General features: G+C 37.3%; 1 protein-coding gene across 1 annotated transcript in view; it reads right to left on the bottom strand.

The window, feature by feature from the left end:
- Positions 1-2,049: 2,049 nt before the first annotated feature.
- LOC128742839 (pair-rule protein odd-paired) overlaps positions 2,050-22,888 on the bottom strand; it is a 90,618-nt gene continuing 69,779 nt past the window's right edge. The window contains exons 2-3 of the mRNA XM_053839317.1: positions 2,891-3,060; positions 2,050-2,664 (exon numbers count right to left, since the gene is read on the bottom strand). Coding sequence (XP_053695292.1) covers positions 2,050-2,664; positions 2,891-3,060 — 785 coding nt within the window. The remainder of the gene's footprint in view (positions 2,665-2,890; positions 3,061-22,888) is intronic.

The raw sequence follows: 22,888 nt of genomic DNA, 5'->3' as shown, positions 1-22,888 counted from the left end.
CAATCGACCCAGAACGCTCGAATGCAAATGTGCAGCAACAACAACAACAACAACCTGTGACTCTGACAGAACGCGCGCGCACACTCCCCAAAGCGCTTCTCCCGGTCCCGTCTCGGGATATTAGCATAAACGCGAATAGCAGAAATATTATTTATGAAAATTATACTTGTCATAAACCAGTTTCCCGTTCCCCATCGGAGAGTCTCAAACAATCCGAGAACGACGACGATGACGACGTCGACAACGACGATAGCGACGGGCAGATTTCATTCAGCAGCAGCAGGAGAGAAAAGCGAACCAACCGAGATCTCGGATCTCAGGATATACCCATAAGCTAGTGAAGTCAGTCAGCCAGTCAGTCAGTCAAATGACTGAGTGTGCGACTGATTTAATTTCCCATCTGCGGCGCATATTATTCGCCGTTTTTGCCATTTTCCGATAGTTTACGATCAATCAGACAGGTTGCTTGCTCTCTCTCTGCCGTAGCCGTAGCCTTTGCCGTAGGACCAACCGATTACGATAGAGGACGATGATTCAGTATCGAACGTCGAACGAAAGAACGGACGAACTAATTGGAGTGCCGAATGCCGAACGGCGGGAATGTCATTTCTCACGGCCAACGGAACGAAAAATCGTCAAGAATTTGTCGAATTCATTTACACAGGTTTTATTTTTATTGTTTATTAGCTCTAAACAACTCTCGCGACGCGACGCAAGCGAAAAGAAGATTGGCAATCCTCGCGCTCGCGAGTTCGAGCTTTCGGACTTTACCATTTCTCCTTTCCTCGCGCTTGTTTTGTTTTGCATATATTGAATATACCTTTTTAAATATATAATAGCTACCTTTTTGTTAAAAATTTTAAGTATATAATTTACTTTTTTCTTGTTTTTTTTTTGTATTCTTCTTAATGGGGAGGGTTTTTTCGCTTTAGGCTAGTTATTTACTAAACTGTTCGAATATATTAGGTATTTGCTCTAAACCTATGAAACGGGTTGCCTTTGCCGGGTTGAATTTTGACGCGGAAAGATTTTGCAGATCGGCCGAAAATACGACAAATTGTTTCAATGTTTCTTTTGTTTTCGGAAAATACCCTCAATAGGAAAGAATCGTTAAGTATTTTTAAACCGAACAAAAATAAATACATTTTTCTTAGCGCTAGCGCAACCTTCGCTCGAAGGGGTTTTCTTCTTCTTCTTCTTCTTGTTTTGCTACAACTATTAGGTCCTAGTAGGCAACGTCTACCTGCCTGCCTGCCTCTCTTGTGTTTTTGTTGCACAGACAGCAGTGCTGCCGGAAACCTGTCAACTTGCTTCTTCCGTAAAGAGAATCCAATTTACCAATTAATATTTTTTTTACAAGATTTTAGGAAACAAACAGTTTAAAAAGTCAATCTTTGATTTGCTAATTTGCCTATGTACAGAGAAAAAGCTACTTTCTACTCTTAGCTGGAAAGTCCATATCACACAGATCTTTTTCTTTCGTTTTTTTTTGTTTGTTTTCTGAGAAAAAACTATTTACATTTACTGTTTTGTCGGCCCCCGTAATGTGCCCCTCCCTTGCCCTTTCGGTTTGGTTGCTTACGGAACCGAATCAAAGTGAGTTTGGTTCGATTGTTTTCTATAAGGTTGAACATTTTGCAAAGTTTATTTTGTTTTGGATGATTTGAGCTCAAGCAGGCACAAAATGGTACATAGTTCGTTTTCTCCCTCTCGTCTCCTCTATTTTCAACAACTTTCTTCGCTAATGTTTTGCTTTTTCTTTTATTTTATCGTTTTGTTTGTAAGTAAAAGCTATATTTCTATAGTTTAGGGTTTTTTTGGCTTGCTTTAAAGTTACGTATATTTCCGTACACATTTGAGAAACAGGTTCCAGATGATGATGAGCTTGCGCGTGTCGACGTCTGGATGATGATGCTGGATGATTGCGGTGAAACGCGCGTTGTCTATTGTGTGTGGTGAAACGATCCAAGCAACGGGGGCGCTGTCGTCGACGATAGCGCCGCCCCTGTTTCAGTAGTTGAAACAGAGCTCATCGAGCAGCAGTTGCTCTCAATAGGCCGTCGTTGGCCCGTGATGCACCAGATGATGATGATGGTGGCTGAAGTGGTTCAGATGGTTCATCGTGTCCGGCCCGGAAGGCGGCGTTGCCGAGTACCAGTCGTTCGGATGGTGCTGCGGATGATGGTAGAGCAGCGGATGGTTGTGATGGCCGACCAGCATCGACGAAGCGGTGGCGGCCGTTGCCTGCGGGGACACCGACGAAGCCGGCGTCAGCTGGAGCTGCGGTGGCGCTAGACTGCTCGGATGGTTCTGCAGGTGGTGATGGTGCGAGTGCTGATGGTGCGAATGGTGCAGTTGGTGGTGCTGATTTTGGCTGAGATGCGACAGGGCACTGTTCGACGAGGAGGACGTCGTCGAGGCGCCAATCGGTGACAGCAGGTGATTGGAAGATGGGGATTTTGTGTTATTGTTGTTGTTGCTATTGTTGTTATTGTTGTTGATCGATTCGCTGCTCAGCTTGCTCGAGTTGTGGCCGTCGTGCAGCCGGCTGATCGACGACGGCGGGGTCTGCGTTCCGCCCGTTATGATGCTGTCCGAGCTGGATTCCTCGCCGTCACTGTCGTAGTTGTGCGATGGGGACTTCTCTCCTAAACTTCCGTGGACCTGTCAGGGGCGAGAAGAAGATGAATAACCATTTTAGTAAACGAACGAACGAACGAACGAACGAACTTTCCGATGGAAAGTGCCTGCACATATGAAACCGAGTTGAAAGTCGTTTCTCGCGTTCCGTTCCGTTTGTGCGTGTATCGCCGGTTGGAATCTCGACTCGAAACAATTTATTTACGTGCAAACGAAATGGAAAAAGAAGCGTAGAGGTGAAAAAGCCTACCTTCATGTGTTTCCTCAGCGATGATGGATGAGTGTAAGATTTATCACAACCATTAACACGACAGTTATACGGCTTATCAGATGTATGGACGTGTGAATGTTTCTTTCGATCTGATGAATTAGCGAATCGTCTATCACACCCTTCATGTTCACACTTGAACGGCTTTTCACCTGAAAAAAAATTACGGAAAAAAATGCAAATCGGTTAGAATCGGTCGAAGCAAGCAGTGCTGTGTGATCTATACCAGCAAGGAAATAATAACAAGTACGCAACCACCACCAATCACAGCTAGCCTTGACATACCAACAGCGGCGTGCCTAGGATGGGGCATAGGTGGGCACGAGCCTCACTTTCATCGTTTCATGTATCATTAAATCTCTGTTCATAGATTAAGCTCATTTTAACTAAAATATATGGGGGGCTCCGTAGCCGCAAGGTTACCGAGTCTGCTTTGACAAGCGAGTGGTCGTGGGCTCGAATCTTAGTAGAATCAAGCCATTCGATGTCAAGTGACTTTAGCATGGGTTTATTCTCAGGCCCCTCCATTTACCCTTCCTTCGGGCTGAATTCTATATTTACCCTCTGAAGCCTCTTGACAGTGCAAATGTCCCTCCTATAGTAAAGTGTACTGGTCAGAGGTACGAATGAGTCCTCGCCAGGTACGGCTATAATATGGGATAGTGCTGACAGCGAGGAATAAGTGGGTAAAGTAGATCAAGCTTTGAAGGAAGGGTAAAACCCCAATACACGCAAGCACGCATAAAAAATTCAATAAGCATATCGCTCATTCAATAGCGATTATAGCAAAAAGAAATGCAGTGCAGGTCATACAGCAAACACCCGGGCGATATTACAATAGATCAACTATGCTGGTCGCAGTAATGAGTCCACACATGAAAAACTAACTAAAATATATGTTAACTGACACGCTGTTTGCAAAGCCGCCTACCAAAAGGAAACTAATGCAATTGGCATTTTCGCCATTATCCTATAGTTTGGGTTAAAGAATCTTGGAGCTTTATGTAATTTTGCACACGGTCATATTCACTGAAGTTTTTGGAGCGTCTTAGTAGAATGCGAAACCTGTAAATTAAATTAAGAAAAACTTATGAAATTTAATTCTACTATGTATATATACATAGTAGAATTAAATTGGATAAGTTTTCTTTTTATTTAATTTACAGGCACACGGTCATAGTTTGTTTACTCATAAACGAAGGCATTATTTAAAAAATCGAGCTCATCTATATTTCCAGAAATACGAGTGGAAACGTTTCAATTTACTCGGATATCAATTTGTTCATTCATAATCAATTTTTTTTCAGAAAATACAAAAAAAAGCAATTTAGAATAATTATTCAAATAAATTCAGCAAACATTTTTCCTAGAATACTAAAAAATTGCATATTTTCTTCTAAAACGCAGTGCCTGTTTCGAACTAGATAAAGCAAGTCGGTCGTGAAATACGCATGTGTCAAAATAATGAAAATGTGGAATTAAGGTGAAGGTCGTCGCTGCGTTTTCACTGATTTCAGTACTTGTTTCCACTATCGTTTTGTATATGCTAAGTTTATGCTAAGTTGCTAGTAGTAGGTAATAATCTGTTATGAACAATTATGAAACGTAGAATCGCGTATCTATTGTTGCAGTTGAACTAGACCAACAGTAATTCTATCACTGTTATCTGATATTATCTGATAATAAAATTCACCGTAAACAACAGATTTTATTATCAGATAATTATAAGTATATTTTCGACACTCACGACCGTTAATTTAATAGTGAAAATTATTGGTCAATTTCACGCTCAACGTAAATATGGCATCACTCTCGTTTCCTTGGTAACGTATCAACAACGACGGTCGCGGATTCGGAATTACAATCGAAACGAAGTAAAGTTTTTCATATCAATTCAAGTGAACAGCTTGGGCAAAATCATTATAATATCTTACCAGATAACTGTTCGGGTGGTAAATTAAAGTTTTCTGTGTTTCAAGTTAAGTTTCGCGAGTGATGTGATGAATGGAACGGCCAAAAAAAGTTAAAGAAAAATCGACGGCGAAAAAGTGAAAATATAGTGATGAATTTTAATAGGGCAGAAATCTCAGTATTTAGTGTAAGTTATGCCCGAAAAAGTAATAGACCCTATAGAATGCAATGTTTAGTGCTTCGAGTTGCAAGATCTGATTACGGCTAGCAGGTTAGTTGAACTAATTTTGTTTTTTTTTTTGTGATGGTTTCCCGAGTCTATGGGAGCATGTTGGTACACTGAAGAAGGGAAGGGAAGGATGATATTCAGTGCCATATTGACTGCCATAAATGTCTTTAAATGTGTCAAATAAAACATGGCGCATTAAAAAGATCAAATAAAAAATTCAGAATTAAAAACATTGAATCAAAAATACCGAACGAAAATGCTTAGTATGGAATTCCGAATAAATAATGGTTAATGGAAAATATTGCATTTTGATGCAACAAAACTGCCGAGGAAAAAGTGTAAAATAAAAAAAAAGCTAAAATGAAACATTGAAAAATGTGAAAAATATTGAGTTGCCTTCAGTCAGGGAACTCTTTCTTACGATTTGCTTTTCCTGTAGATTTTTTTTTTCCATGTTGGGTATTTTTATCACTGCGACCATTTGTTTGATCTATTGTGATATATTCCCCGTTTTATTATAGCTATGTTGTCAAGATGACGCACCACTAGCAGAAGTGATTGTCATTGTTTGACTAATAGCATTTGTCCAGCCCGGTGATGCACTTCGGATGAAGTGCACTACGGCGCTGGGAGTTGTTCTCCAAATATCAGAGGGTTCTAACAGCCCTCTTTCGAAGAACCTTAATCTTTTATTGAGAATTGCCGGACATCGGCATAACAGGTGTTCCGAGTCTTCTTTTTCTATGCCGCAGAAGCGACATATATCATCATGAAGTTTTCCCATTAGCTTCAGATGATAGCGGCTCGGACAATGTCCTGTTATAAGACCAGTATAAATGCTTAGATCTTTCTTCGAAAGCTCCAGTATTTTGCGAGTAATTGAAACGTTTGGAGAGATGAAACGTTTCGACTGCCTAGCATTGAAAGTGTTATTCCAATTTGATTCCACCTTCGTACATTCCCATGCTTTTAGCTCCATTTTTAAAGCAGGAGCAGATAAGCAACAGAAGGGCTCAGGTCCTACAAATTGATGAGATGATCCGAGTCTTGCTAGTGCATCAGCTCTCTCATTTCCATCAATTCCACAGTGACCTGGGACCCAGTACAAGTTGACTTGGTTACGACGAGACAATTTTTGGAGTGATTGAATACATTCCCAGACAAGTTTTGATGTGCATGTCGCCGACTTTAGAGCGTTTAGAGCTGCTTGGCTGTCGGACATGATGCATATATTTGAATGTTTATAGTTCCTGCGCAAGCACACAGTCGTACATTCTAGAATTGCTTGTATTTCAGCTTGGAATACAGTGGGCCATCTGCAAATAGAAATTGACATGTCTATTCCTGGGCCAGTGACTCCTGCTCCCACTTGATTGTCCATTTTTGAACCATCTGTATAGAAAACTGTCGAGCCTGGACGAATATCGGGACCACCATCTTCCCAGGAATCACGTCTAGGCTCAAATACACGAAATATTCGGTTGAAGTTGTATTTTTTCTCCATCCAATCTTCATTACTGGTTACAAGAGGATTTATACTAATAGCTTTTAGAACACTGAGATGACCTGTTAAGTCCCTTTCAAAAAGGTTCTTTGATCTTTTGATCCTCAGAGCACTTTTTTCAGCTTCTAATTGTATAAACTGATGCAATGGAAGTATATAGAGTAAAGCATCCAATGCCTTCGAAGGTGTACTTCTCATTGCACCTGTTATTGAGAGAGTGGCTAGCCTTTGAAGTTTTTCCAGCTTTGTTTGGGTAGTGTAGTGTTCCTGTAGATAATAATCGGATTAAATAATCGCAGATAAGTGACTTTTTAGTGTAAAAATTGTTGCTTTACGCCTAAAATCGATAAATGCTGAACGGAAAATGAGAAATAAATAAACCGGTTGAAAAATGTTAAAGCGTCTAAGGACAAATGACAAAACGCTAAATAAAACATATGACAGTTTATGTAAAATAGCAATAAATATTCCAAATGGTTCCATGACAAATGACAAAATGTCGAATAAAAAAGCGGGATGACAAAATGCAGTGCGGAATGAATGAATGCAAAGCTTAATTAAAAAATTCATATTGAAAAGCACAGAATAAATACAAATACAAAAATATTAGAAGAAATAAAATAAAAATAATGCATTGATAAAACTAAAAAAAGGACCTCAGAAAGCCCAAAAAATACCAGAGGTGAGAAAAAAATGACTCAGAAATGACACCAAGATGATTCAAAATAACAGACAGAATTTAAAAAAAGACAAAATGAAACAAGAAATACTACACAAATGACGCAGAATAATTAAAATTATTTCCAACCGTCTTAGTAGAACTCACTCGTAACTGAGAAGAAATTAGAAACGAATTTTTGCTACTTCTACTATATTTTACTGTCGTCATGTCCCAAGTAACAATGTGAGTTTTATTGTACTCTTATGGCGGTCTTCAAGACTGATTTTTGGTCTTAAATGCCATAATAAGAGTGCAATAAAATTCAGAATGTTACTCGGGGTATTCGTGTATTTCTTCTACGACTTGTTTTTGCTGCAGAAACTTGCCACACGCTGAAAAGACTACAAATCGCAGCTAAACTAGCCGTGTACATGACGACAGTAAAATATAGTAGAACTAAAAGTTATTCGTTTCCAATATGTTTTCGGTTGAATGCAGAATACCGAAAAAACAGACACAAAGTGAATTCTGAAAGGTGCAAAATTGTTACAAAAATAACAGAAAAATAATTGAAAGATAATACGAAAGTTATACGTTTAAAAAGGCACCAAAAAGGGCTCAGAATAGACTCCAGAGAAGCACGTAAATAATAAAAAATAAGCACAGAAATGAGAAATAATTCAGGAATGACTCCAAAAAGACAACAAAATTATGTAAAAAAACAGAAAAGTGGATTACAAAAAACAAAAAAAAATTACAAACATATGACACAAAAAATAAAGTGACTGAAAGAGTACCCAAGAAGGCATAGATATAAAAAAGTATTTGCTACAGAAATGAAAAACCATATACAATTAAATTAAAAATTTGGCAGCACTAATACGAAAATAGAAAAAGAATGATACATAACTTATACCTTGAAAAAACATAAATGTAAATCCAAAATAGACATCAAAAAGACACAAAAAACGAGAAAAAACCAACTAAAAATAAAAACTGATAGGGTATTGTCGTTATCGTCGGGCCATCACGATTTTACAATTTTAGTAACTCATGATATCTATGATACAACCATTGTAATACTTCTTACTGTGATAGCTAACTTTTCACAATATTGTGAGTTTCAATCGTGTATTCATAACACCCCTACTGAGTTCAGTGACTAAATCTTAACAAAAAAGTTTTCCAGGTGCATTGAACTTTTCTTCAAAGAATGATTCATGACATGCAATTATCTAGATAAACTTTGAAAATGTATGAAGTGTGCTGTGCTGCACACGAAGACTATAGAAAAATCCCCTTCAGTAAGCTGTTTGGGAAGGCAAAGGTGAAATACTAGAAAAGTGCTATTTGTAAAGGTCGGGCCACTTGAGTAGTCATGGTTGGGCCACCATAATTTTAAGCGTAGAAGCGCAATAATCGCTAGAGAATGTCAGTCACGTAAACTGTGATGGTATAAAGCAAAATTAATACGATAAAAACCTAGATTTTTGTTTCATTTCCTTGTAGTTGCACACTTCGGAAAAGACGATTGTAGCAATATTGATTTTACAAGATCGCCAAAATTTCGCAAAAATGCAATTAAAAATATACCTATATGAGCCGTTGTTCACGGAATTCACGGAAAATAATAATACACTACAAACAATAAAGAGACACAAAAAGGATTCCAAAGGGGCATAAAAATGAAAAAAAAATCGACGAAGAAATGAAAAACTATGAAGAAATGATTCCAAAACGTAATCAAAATGGTACAAAACTAGCACCAACATGATTAAAAATGATTCAAAAATTATATCACAAAAAAGTCACAACTATAGACTGAAAATAGTCCTTAAAAAGATACAAAAATAACAAAAAAAGACACAGAAATGAAAAAGAATGCAAAAATGACTCAAAAATAATCCAAAATAAGTAGAAAGAAGTCAGTGTTGCGAAGCCTACACTCGTGTGGTCCAATTTTCTCACACACACGTACTCATTCTGACGAACACGCCGGCATAAGCATCCCTTTCGGACTCGCGCAAATTAAGAGCACATGCACGGCGGTGAGTTTTTGCGAGTGTGTATCGTCGCTCTCGTTCATGATTGCAGCCCGAGCTGCTGATACCGACCGATTACTCCCGAGTGCTCATACTACCGCCCGTAAGTAGAATCGAGGACGAAGATAAAGGCGAAAAGAAAAAGTAACGCAAAGTCTGTAACGTAGTGCGCTACTAGCCCCCACGGGCGAGCCAGCGAGTTATTTGACTCGTGAGTGTTCTTTCTGTAGAAAAGCGATATGAGGCTGTTCGTTCGCGGGTGTGTGTAAGTAGCAGAACGATGGCGGCTAGTTGTCTTACGCTTGCGTAAGCGGCGTAAGCGTTGAATGCTATGCTTCTCCTATTGTCTCGCGTAAGAGTTGGCATCGTTGGCTTCTCGCTCGATTTGCAACATTGCAAGAGATAAAACAAAACGAAAAAGTGAAAAAAATAACACAGCAACCACAAAAACAACAGAAAAAGAATTAAAAGGTCTAAGAATATACGCTAAAAGGCACAAATATAGCCTAAAGAGACATAAAAATACAAGCAACCACAATAAATTGGCTTTATTAACAGTTTTATTGTAGTTTTATAGCTAGCTATAAGTATGTGTTGACTCGTATCAGCTTGATATTGCGTAATACGATAATAAAACCAGAGGTAATTATTAATACCGCAATAAATCTATACCTATAAAGAAGGATTTCTGTCTGTCTGTCTGTCTGTCTGTCTGTCTGTCCGTATGTTCCTTATAGAATCGAAAACTACTGAACCAATCGTCATGAAAATATGCATGTAGAAGTTTTTTGGGGCCAGGAAAGGTTTTAGTGATGGTTAGAAACCCCTCCCCCCACTAAGAGGGGGGGCTCCCATACAAATGAAACACAAATTTCTGCATAACTCGACAACTAATCAAGCAAATAGAACAAAATTTGGCATGTGGGTGTTTCCGGTGACAAGAATTTATTCTATGGTAAATTGAGACCCCTCCCCTCTTTATAAGGGGAATTATAACTCCTCTCCTCTTTAAAAGGGGGGGGCTTCCATTCAAATTTCCTCATAACTCGAGAACTAATCAAGCAAATGGAACAAAATTTGGCATGTGAAGGTTTTCGAGGGCAAGAATATTTTCTATAGTAAATTAGGACCCCTCCCCACTTTAAGAGGGGGGGGCTCCTGTACCAAAGAAACACAATTTTCCTCATAACTCGAGAACTAATCAAGCAAATGGAACCAAATTTGACACGTGGGTGTTTTTAGAGACAAAAATTTTTTCTATGATGAACTGGGACCCCTCCTCACTTTAGGAGGGGGGGCTCCTATACAAATGAAATACAAATTTCCTCATAACTCGAGATCTAATCAAGCAAATGAAACCAAATTTGGCATGTGAAAGTTTTCGAGGGCAAGAATATTTTCTATGGTGAATTAGGACCCCTCCCAACTTTAAGAGGGGGGGCTCCTATACAAACGAAATACAAATTTCCTCATAACTCGAGAACTAATCAAGCAAATGGAACCAAATTTGGCACGTGGGTGTTTTTGGAGACAAAATTTTTTTCTATGATGAATTGGGACCCCTACCCACTTTAGGAGGGGGGGCTCCTATACAAATGAAATTCAAATTTTCTCATAACTCGAGAACTAATCAAGCAAATAGAACCAAATTTGGCATGTGGAGGTTTCTGGAGGCAAAAATATTTTCTATGGTGAATTAGGACCCCTTACCTTTTTAAGAGGGGGGGCTCTCATACAAACGAAATACAAATTTCCTCATAACTCTAGAACTAATCAAGCAAATGGAACCAAATTTGGCATGTGAAAGTTTTCGAGGGCAAGAATATTTTCTATGGTGAATTAGGACCCCTCCCAACTTTAAGTGGGGGGGCTCCTGTACCAAAGAAACACAATTTTCCTCATAACTCGAGAACTAATCAAGCAAATGGAACCAAATTTGACATGTAAGTGGTTTTGGACGCAAGATTTTTTTCTATGGTGAATTGAGACCCCTCTCTTCTTTAGAAAGCGAGTTATGGCCCATCTCCCCTTTAAGAGGGTGGTCTTCCATACAAATGAAATGCAAATTTCCTCTTATCTCGAGAACTAATCAATCAAATGGAACCAAATTTGGCAAGTGGGAGTTTTAGATGGCAGAAATTTTTTCTATGGTGAATTACGACCCCTTCCCCTTTTAAGAGGGGAGCTCCCATACAAATGAAATTCAAATTTCCTTATAACTTGAGAACTAATCAAGCAAATGGAACCAAATTTGGCATGTGGGAGATTTTGGAGTCTTGAATTCATTTTACGATAGTTAGAGACCTCTCACCCCTGTGGTAGGGGGATATGGACTCTCATACAAATAAAACAGAAATTTTTGCGAAACTCAAAAACTAATCGAACTCGAGAAATTCGAGACTCTTCCATAAAACATTAGTCAATACAAGACCACAAAAACTATCTATAGTAACACTAGATCATTCAGGACGAGACGGTCGCGAGTGTTGCCGGTGACCCGCCGTCGGAAGCGCCGCCCACTGGGGGGTTTGCAAAACTCGAGATTGTGCAAAGATCATCCAAGATTCATGATTTATGTATAACACAGGTTAATTTGTGGCAATACGAAGTTTGTCGGGTCAGCTAGTCTGTTATAAAATTTTATAAAAACTAAGCGTCCTTAAAGTTGTTACTTGGAATGTTTCTTCTCATATTTCTAAGGTTATATATTTCCTAGTACTCTTAATTAATAACGACGAGCGAGCAAATTATTGAAAATAGCGCAAAATATGATAGAAAAATATCAAAAATCACAAATTAGTGAATATCGGGAAAGTTTTTTTTTTCCAAAAAAAGACGCTTATCTCAATATCTGTAAAATTCAATGATATTATTATAAGGATTCCAATGATGTTGACAATTGTTAATAGCACGCGAAAGGAAAGTTTACCGTTTCTGTTACGAAATGGAAGGAATTTAATTAGGCTTTTTCGAACAGTGGCGAAAGGCAAAATAATATCAAACTTTGGTATGGAAATCGAATAATTTCACATCAGAATTTGATCTTATTTTGGCTGGCCTAGTTAGTGAAATAACAAAAAATAATATTAAAATATTGCTCCTTTTGGACCAAAACAATAACTAGTTATGTTATTGGAAAACAAAGCAAACATGACCATGTTCAGAGTGTGGAATAACACACCTTAATATTATTAAGGTATTGAATATCAAATACAGTAAAAGGGAGACTGCAAGAGCCCATATCAAAAAAGTATCTTACCAATAAGATGTTCTTTTGGAACGGGCTCCGCCTCGGATTATAAAGAGTTTGTTAAAATCTTATTTCAGCTTTGTTTTATTTTCAGTCTGCATTTTATTTCAGCACCTTCCCAATGTTATGCCAGTTTTCCATTTCTATTCTTATATAATTTTATCAAAGTTTTGAAACTTTTTCAATTCAAGTAGACCAACGATGGACGTAAACCGAGCGTTATTTTATACGCAGTTCATGACTTAACTTTTGGTGCATCTTACCTCTTTTGTGGTTTCTCACCAAGCACTGAATAGCCGAAATATTGTGCAAGTAAATGATTATAAACTATTTAAAGTAAATACTTTGTATACGAATCATTCGCCGAGTAAATATTTTGTGAATTTGTAACGATAGTAGAATTAAAAAGGCAAAAAAGTTACTTAAATATTTGTGCCCAATTTCGATCAATTTTATTTCAGTTTTTCTTTAAATTTGATTTAGGATATTGTTTAAATTACATCACAGGGAGGTTTCTTGTAGGGTAACAGTTTTTCCAATTCTTACACCTTCAGTGTTAGCCTTAGCATACACCGATTTTACATTTAGATTCCAAATTTTTTGAGTGGCAAAACTACGTGAATGAAATATAATATTGAAGCCTAAATTAAGGACATCCAATTTTAAACTAATACAGTGTTTGGTACCGACAATACTCAAACAAAATATATTAAAACCGCAACGAAATTAACACAGAATTGAATTTAAAAACGAAACGAACATAATTTATAAGTAGCTGTTATAAAAGCCGTTAAAATATTGAGCAAAACGTGAAAATCGAAGAAAACTACGTAGTATTTTCATATACAGCTCTTACAGCTTTTGATAATCTTTAATTAAAATTAAACTCAGTAGAAAGTCACATCTACGTTAATACAGAAAATACAATTGCACAAAAACGGGTTTGATCGTATATTGTATCAAACAGGCCTACTGTGTGTTCTAATAAATTGGTACCCCGCCTTTGGCCAAGGTCTGGACACGCTGGTGTCCTACCAAACCACTCATCGGTGCTGTCAGATTTTTTCTTTGTTTTTTTTTCTGCGCTCACATTCTCACATTCTGTGTCTTTCCGTAAGTCATCCCAGTTATGGTTCCGTTGCTAGTCGTTTTTTAGTTTTGTTCAACCGGTCTCATCTTCGTTGGATCGTTTCGAAGCTTTGCACAGAGAGACAGAGAGAGAAAGAGTATGAGTGGTTTATTCAAATGTTGTTCTGCGAAACGGTCATAAATCATATTCAGCAAGCGAAGGTCCGTAGGAAGAGGAAACCCCTGCCCTGTAGTGCTCCCTGCCGGAGAAGTGAAGTGAAGTGCGCTGCACATTTTTAGAATTCCTTCCGGGGAACCATGAACCCCGTCCACACGGGAGACGTTGCAATTTATGGCACCTTATCCTTCGTGGTGTCCTGGTGACCTTGGCAGACAGGAGATTCGGTGCTCTCTCTGACATAGGTCCCAGGAACTTTCGAAATTGCGAAAATGTTTGAAGTTTGAGTAATGGCTTTTATGGCGTTTAACTGTAGTTATTTTCTGTTTGACTTTTTGGTTCTTTTACCAGAAAACTCTAAGGTCATCCACTCCGGTAGGAGGTTATCAGCGTGGTGTCAGTCAGAGACGTTCCGATAGGAGCGAGAAAGAAAGTTTTGCCCAAAAGTTTATGATTTTTTCCTCTCAAACTGTGCGGTGCATTTCGTACAGTTTTTTTTTCGGACGAAGGCGTAAAATTTATGTTCCTCGCCCAAAAGGATTCTAATTCTAATCCATTCCCTCCAGATTATTACTACCATTAGAATCGAAGGACGTAAAATATGGTAATAATAATCGTTCGTAGAAAACTCACAGTTTTAAACTGCGGTTGCACCTTGAGCTCAGCTCTTTCAATCAATTTTAAAAAGAGAAAAAATGTCCCATGGGAAGGGAAGAATTCCCTCCTTCGAGGCTGTCCAAAGCCATAACAAAAGGAGAAATCAAAATAAAATTTCAACCTTTTCTTACTGATTTTTCAAATGTACATATAAAGCATCGAATCACACACATAGACCAAGCAAGGGACAGCACACGCACCCCGGTACCCGCACTTGGAACCGGAGTGAGTAAGACAGAGAGATAAAACGATCGATATAATAAATGATCAATTTAATATGTTTGCCCAATTTGGTTTTCTCCGTTTTACCCGCCCGGTTTTCCGCTGGGCAATCGAGCATTATTCCCTTCTGGTCTGCTGGTCCACTCGATCCGGCCGGGTCTGGTGGGCCCGGTCTGGGAAGACTTTTTTCCCAAAATAAATTATTTCATGGCTCGTAAAAGTGCGAGGTCCTTCGGATCGGAATCGATCGTAAATTTCCAATTCTTCTTGCCTGCCCGATGATGCGGCGAACCGAAAGGAGTCACCGCCGAACGTTGTACGCTGCTCGGGGGAAGGGCAGCGGTCCCGAAACGCACGGGAAGAAGATGATTAAGGTAATAAATAATTTTCAAATGACTTGACAAGTCCGTTCTGTCAAACCAAAGTCGCTTTCGCTGGTTGGCGCAGCCAACGGAATGTGAAAAGAACCTGCACCGAATGGGAGCCGAGGCTCTCACATGCGACCGAATGTTGATCCTTTTTATTGGCTTCCCGAGGCTACCCCTGCCCGGCAACCATCCTACTACCAACTCGGAATAGCGTAAGGCTAAGACATTCTGGCGCACACCCTTGTGCTCACTTGTGTATGCTAAAAGCGGATTTTACACTCAATAAACCGCTCTCAAATGATCACTTTATTTTCGCCAGCTCGGTGTCGCTTTGCTGCCGCCGATTTTCCCCCACGGCATTCAGTCGAACCGAAATCTAAACATTATGATTATATATCATCCGCAAAAAGCGTTTTATTAAAGCCCTCGCACACCCTCTGCCGCGTGCCAGTACAGCTTTCCGGCGTGGGCCTATCCAATCCGCCCGACCGGGGATGACAAGGACGACGACGACAACCAACGATGTTGTTGGTGACGCGTCACCAGCAAGCAGCAGCAGCAGCATTGTCGGAGGGAGGACCCCACCCCCCGTATAATGAACGTTTGTTTCGGAAACCGTTTGACCGCAAAAGTGACCTTTCCGCGCGCTACTGTTGCTGCTGCTGGAAGTAACACTTAAAAAAATCTTTCAATAATTTTATAACTGTTATATAAGGTAGCCTAATATCTTGTTTTATTCACCTAATTCTAACATTTCACACACGCATCATTATTTTGTTTGTTTCTGCCACCGAGAAGATAGACTGCTATCTACCCAGTTTGGTCAGTGCGATAGAAACAGACAATCTGTTGCCGGATGTCACTACGGCAAGTTTAGTTTAGATTTGGTTGTATGCAGTTGACGAACGTTAACTGAGAACAAATTGGAAATGAATTTCTTTTAGTTGTTCATCAAATACTGTACTAACTTTTTTACTATCGTCACGAACACTGACATGCCCCACGTTCTGTAAATCCATTTTTATGTACAATGGCATCCCAAGTAGCAATGTAAGTTTTATTGGTACTCTTATGGCGGTTTTCATGACCAATTTTGGTCCTAAATGCCATCATAAGAGTCTAATAAATCCCAAATTGTTACTTGGGATGATCGCTTTCAATTCCAATTTAATCTCCCATTTTAAGTACGTTTTTAAGTTTAATTTAATTTTATTTTCACCTCTGATTTTTGATTTATTTTAATGTCCCATTTCAAGTTCAAGTTTGATTTAATTCAAATTTCATCTCCGATTTCAAGTGCAAATTAATGTACGATTTTAAGGCCAATTGGAAGTCTAATTCTAGGTATATTAAGCGTGTAGGGCGCTATATCTCTGCATATTAGCGTTGATAGGAGGAAATGCTTATCAACTTAGGAACTATATGGGCTTGTTTCATTATGCCTGATTTTTGTTTTCAGGTATAATAAATTCAAATTTGTCACGAGGTTTTCGAGTCACTTTAAATCTTGCATGTGCATAATATTTTTAGATATAAATTATCAAATTATGGTTGTATGTGAGCACCAACGGCATTATTTTAATTTTATTAAAAGGTATTTTTTAAAGGTATCTTAATTTTCGTAATTACTGGCTTTACCAGAAAATTTTTGAATAGTCAGGTTAGTCTCATATAACTCCCCCCATCTACTAACAACAATTCCTTTCCCGAAATACTTGTGAAGATGCAGAGGATTCCCTGGTCTTTAGTAGCAACAAGTATTGGACTAACATTCCTTCCCATCCCTCCAGGACCCGCATTCGGACGTGGCCGGCGTCGGTATTGATCAGCATGCAGGGACCTGATAAGGTTGCACAATGAGAAATAGCGTGCTGTCCCAAGTATGCTCTTTCCAGCCATCATTTTGCAATTTTCATCGGTTCTGGTCAATAACGGAGTAGCAGCACACGGGCGGTATCCTATACTTATGCTTATGCTTATGCTAATTGGAAGTCTAATTCTAGGTATATTTTGATGTCCAATTGAGGTCCAATTTCATTGTCCCATTTTGAAACCAATTTCTAGTCTCATTTAATTTCAATGTCACCATTAGATTTCAAATCTAATTTTAAGTGTAATTTCAAGTCCCATTAAGGTCCAGTTCGGAATCTTATTTCAAATCAAAGTTCAATATGAAAGTCCAATTTAAGTCTGATTCCATGTTCAATTTAGTGTCCCATTTTAAGTGCAATTCGAAATCTAATTTAGTTCCAATTTTACCACCGATTTCAGAACAAATTGCAGGTGCTTCAATTCTAATTCCAACCTTCCAAGCGCAATTTGAAATCCCATTGAGGTCTAATTTGAATGTCCCTTTTTAAAGCCAATTTCTAGTCTAGTTAAATTTTTAATTTCACCACCGATCCACCAAGTCCAATTTTAAGTGCAATTTCAAGTCCCATTGAGGTCCAGTTTTAGGTCCAATTCAGGGTCTAATTTATTTCCAATTTCACCTTCGATCTTAAGTTTAATTTAAGTCTAATTTTAAGCCCAATATAATGTCCCATTTTAAGTCCAATTTCCTGTAAACTATTTCTCAGTAATTTTCAAAGCAAACCATGCTTTCGAAAGGTCAGTGCACCACCTTCTCTGTTCAGGTCTGTTCAGGCATGCCAGTGGTTACCGATCTTTCAAAAGCATACTTTAGCCAGCGCGGCTTCCGAGTCTTTGGGCTTCCGAGTCTGCTGAAGAGAGTTTCTACATTAAATTTTACACTTGAAGACTTGAGACTTGAATTAGACTTGAAATCGCTGTTGAATATGGAATGAAATTAGACATGAAATTGTCCTTATTATGGGACATGGAATTGGCCCTAAAATGGACCGGAAATTGGACTTGAAATGGACCTGAAAACATACTAAAAATTAGACAGGAACTTGGACTTGACATTGGAGCTAAAGAAGGACTTGAAATTAGTCTTGAAAATGGACTTGAGATTAGAGTTAAAATTAGAATTAAATTAGAGTTGAAAATGAACCTAAAATTGAACTGAAATTGGACTTGAAATGGACCTGAAATTGCACTATAAATCAGACATGAAATTGGACTTATTATATAGAATACGAAATTGGACTCAAAATGGACCTAAATCTGCACTACAACTTAGGCACCAAATTGGACTTATTAGGAAACACGAAATTGGACTTATAATGAAGCTGAAATTTGACTTTAAATGGACCTGAAATTGCACTATAAGTTAGGCACGAAATTGGACTTATTATGAAACATGCAATTGGACTTGAAATGGCCCTGAAATTGGGCTTAAAATGAACCAGAAATTACATTATAAATTAGACATGAAATTGGACTTGTTATGGGACATGAAATTAGATTAAAAATGGACCTGAAATTGAACATAAAGTGAACCTTAATTTGCACTATAAATAAAACTTGAATTGAACTTATTATGGGACATGAAATTGGACTTAAAGTAGCCCTGAAATTCGACTTAAAATGGACCTGAAATTACACTGTAAATTAGACATTAAATTGGACTTATTTAGGAACATGAAATTGGACTTGAAATGGACCTGAGGTTGGATTTAAAATAAACCTGACGTTGAACTATAAATTAGACATGAAATTAGAGCTAAAAAACGACTGGTAATTAGTCTTGAAAATGGACTTAAAATTGGAGTTAAAATTGGAATTATATTAGAGTTGAAAATGGACCTAAAATGGACATGAAATTGGACTTAAAATTGACCTGAAATTGCAATTCAAACACGAAATTGGACTTATTATGGGACATAAAATTGGTCTTGAAATGGATCTGAAATTATGCCATAAATTAGACATAAAATTGGACTTGACTTTAGAGCTAAAAAAGGACTTGAAATTAGTCTTGAAAATAGACTTGAAATTGGAGTTAAAGTTTGAATTAAATTAGAGTTGAAAATTGTCCTAAAATAAACCTAAAATGTCCCATTTTAGGTCAAATTTTTGGTTTACGATTGCTCAGTAATTTTCAGGCCAAACCATGCTTGTGAAAGGTCGGTGCTCACACCTTCTGTTTAGGTCTGGGCATGCCAGTGCAGTGGTCACCAACACTGGCGTGTCCAGATCTAAACAGAAGATGGGACACCGATCTTTCAAAAGCATGCTTTGGCCGGCGAAATGTGTTAAAAATGTCGGGCTGCCGAGTTTGGTAAGGAGATTTTTTTACATTAAATTTTACAACCAAGGCGGAAAATGTGCGCCAGCCTTCTTGGTCCACTAGTGGACTTGAAATTGAAGTTGCAACTAAATTTAAAATGGGACTTGACATTAGATTGGGATGTTAAGCTGAATTCGGACTTCCCCTTGGACTTGACGTTTTATTTGAAATGGGGTTTAAAACTGAACTGGAAATGGCAGGCCCAAAAGTCGTGAAATAAGGTTTAAAATCGGACTTGAAATGGGACGTAAAATGGTGCAATAAATTAGACTTGAAATTGGAATTATATTCGGCCCAAAATTACACTTGAAATTAGACTTGATAAAGTACTTGAAATTTTAGTTAAAATTAGAATTAAATTAGAATTGAAAATGGACCGAAAATGGAATATGAAAGTGGACTTCATTTGAACTTGAACTTGCAACTGACATAAGACTTAAAATCCGAGCTGAAAATCGAATTAAATTAGAGCTGAAATTGGACGTTTTATAGAACATGAAAATGGACCAGAAATTGGACCTAAAATAGACCTGAAATTGTACTGCCAATTAGCCATGAAATTGAACTTAAAGTGGACCAAAAATTGGACTCAAAATGAACTGAAAATTGCACAATAAATTAATCATGAAATTGGACTTATTATGGGTCATGAAAAGGGACTTAAAATGGACCTGAAATTGCACTATAAATTAGACATGAAACTGGAGTTATTATGGGACATGAAATTGGACTTAAAATTCACTAAAATTAGACTTGAGCTGGACTTATTATGGGACATGAAATTGGTCTTAAAATAGACCTAAAATTTCACTGTATATCAGACATGAAATTTGGATTTATCATGGGACAAGAAATTGGACTTCAAATTGACCTAATAATGGACTTAAAATGGACCTAAAATTACACTGTAAATTAGACATAAAATTCGAGCTAATGAAGGACTTGAAATTAGTCTTGGAAATGGATTTGAAAATGGAGTTAACATTGGGATTAAATTAGAACTGAATATGGACCTAACATGAACCTGAAACTGAAATCAGACATGAAATTGGACTTGCTATGGGACATAAAATTGGACTTAAAATGGACCTGAAATTGCACCATAAATCAGACATGAAATTGGACTTACTATGGGACAAGACAGCAAAGCCTAGGTGCTACATTCCGTTATCGAAACTTGACCTTCTGTTTTTATACGACAGACTTCGCAGCCAGCTGTTGGAATACAGGACAATTCTAGGGAGCCAGTTGCTACGACCCTATTGATTCCAACAGTCTCTCCCAGCCGAAATTCGAACATACGACGGCTGGCTTATTAGGTCAGCATCATACCTCGCGGCCAGCTGGAAGGCCAGACAAGAAATTGGACTTAAAATGGACCTAAAATTGGACTTAAAATGAACCTGTAATTGCACTTTAAATTAGACACGAAATTGAACTTAAAATTGCAGCTAAAGAAGCACTTTATATAAGTGTTGATAATGAACTTGAAATTGGAGTTAAAGTTGGAATTAAATTCGAACTGAAAATGGACCTGAAATGGACTTGAAGTTGGACTTAAAATAGACCTGAAAATGGACTATAAATTAGACTTAAAACTGGATTTGAAATTGGAACTAAATAAGGACTTGAAATTAGTTTTGAGAATGAACTAGAAAGTGGAGTTAAACTTGGATTTAAATTAGAGTCGAAAATGAACCCAAAATGGACATAAAATTGGACCTTAAATGGACCTGAAATTACACTATAAATTAAACACGAAAATGGACTTATTATGGGACATGAAATTGGACTTAAAATGGACCTGAAATTGCACCATAAATTAGACATGAAACTGGACTTGAAATTGGAGCTAAAGAAGGGCTTGAAATTAGTTTTGAAAATGAACTTGGAATTGAAATTAAAATGGGATTTAAATTAGAGTTGAAAATCGCCCTAAAATGTACCTGAAATTGAACTAAAAATACACCTGAAATTGCACATAACATGACATAGGAGCTGAAGAAGGACTAGCAATTAGTCTTGAGAATGGACTTGAAATTACAGTTACAATCGAAATTTAATTAGAGTTGAAAATGGACCTAAAATTGAACTTGGACCTGGAAAATGGACTTTTAATTGGACTTAAATTGGACCTAAAATGGACCTGAAATTGGTCTTAAAATGGACCTAAAATCGCACTATAATTTAAACATGAAATCGGACTTATTATGGGATTTCAAATGGACCTGACGTTGAACTTAAAATGGATCTGAAATCGTACTTAAAATAGACTTATTATGGGACTTAAAATGGACCTGAAATTCAACTTCAAATGGGTCTGAAATTGGACTAAAAATGGATCTGAAATTAGCCTTGAAGATGGACTTGAAATTAGAGTTGAAATTGGAATTATGTTAGAGTTGAAAATGGACCTAAAATTGGACATAAAACGGGCCTGAAATCGCACTATAAATTAAGCACGAAATTAGATTTATTATGGGACATGAAATTGGAGTAAAAATTGACTTGAAATTGGACAATAAATTAGACATAAAATAGGACATATTATGGGACATGAAATTGGAAAATTGACCTAAAATTGCACTATAAATTAGACATAAAATGGACCTGAAGTTGGACTTAAAATAGACCTGAAAATGGACTATAAATTAGACATAAAACTGGATTTGAAATTGGAGCTAAACAAGGACTTAAAATTAGTTTTTAAAATGAACTAGAAATTGGGGTTAAAATTGGATTTAAATCAGAGTTCAAAATGGACCTGAAATTGGCTAAAAATGGACCTGAAATTACACTATAAATTAAACATGAAAATGGACTTAATATAGACCTGAAATCGCACAATAATTTAAACACGAAAACTGACTTATCATGGGACTTAAAATGGACCTGCAATTGAACATAAAATGGATTTGAAATTGGACTTAAAATGGTCCTGAAATTACACAATAAATCAGACATGAAATTGGACTAGAAATTGGAGCTAAAGAAGAACTTGAAATTAGCCTTGAAAATGAACTTGAAATTGGATTTAAAGTTGGAATTAAATTAGAGTTGAAATTGGAATTAAAACTGGAATTAAATTAGAGCTGAAAATTGACCTAAAATTGGACATAAAATGGGCCAGAATTGGACATATTATGGGACATGAAATTGGACTTAAAATGGACCGAAATTCCACTATAAACTAAATTTGAAATTGGACTTACTATGGGATAATAAATTGGACCTAAAATTGGACTTGAAATGGAACTAAAATTGCACTATAAATTAGACACGAAATTATACTTGAAATTGGGACTATAGAATGACTTGAAATTAGTGGATTTGAAAATTGAAATAAAATTGGAACTAAATTAGAGCTGAAAATGGATCTAAAATTGGACATAAAATGGGCCTGAATTGCAAATATTATGGGACATGAAATTGGACTTAAAATGGACCGAAATTCGACTATAAATTAAATCTGAAATTGGACTTAATATGGGATAAGAAATTGGACCTAAAAATGGACTTGAAATGGACCTGGAATTGCACTATAAATTAGACACGAAATTAGACTTGAAATTGGAACCTATAGAATGACTTGAAATTAGTGGACTTGAAAATTGAATTAAAATGGAAATTAAATTACAGCTGAAAAGGGACCTAAAATGGACCTGAAATTGAACTTTAATTCAGACAAGAAATTG

Source organism: Sabethes cyaneus, chromosome 3, assembly GCF_943734655.1.
Source record: "Sabethes cyaneus chromosome 3, idSabCyanKW18_F2, whole genome shotgun sequence".
Taxonomy (NCBI): Eukaryota; Metazoa; Arthropoda; class Insecta; order Diptera; family Culicidae; genus Sabethes; species Sabethes cyaneus.
This window is presented reverse-complemented; position numbering and strand designations above follow the sequence as displayed.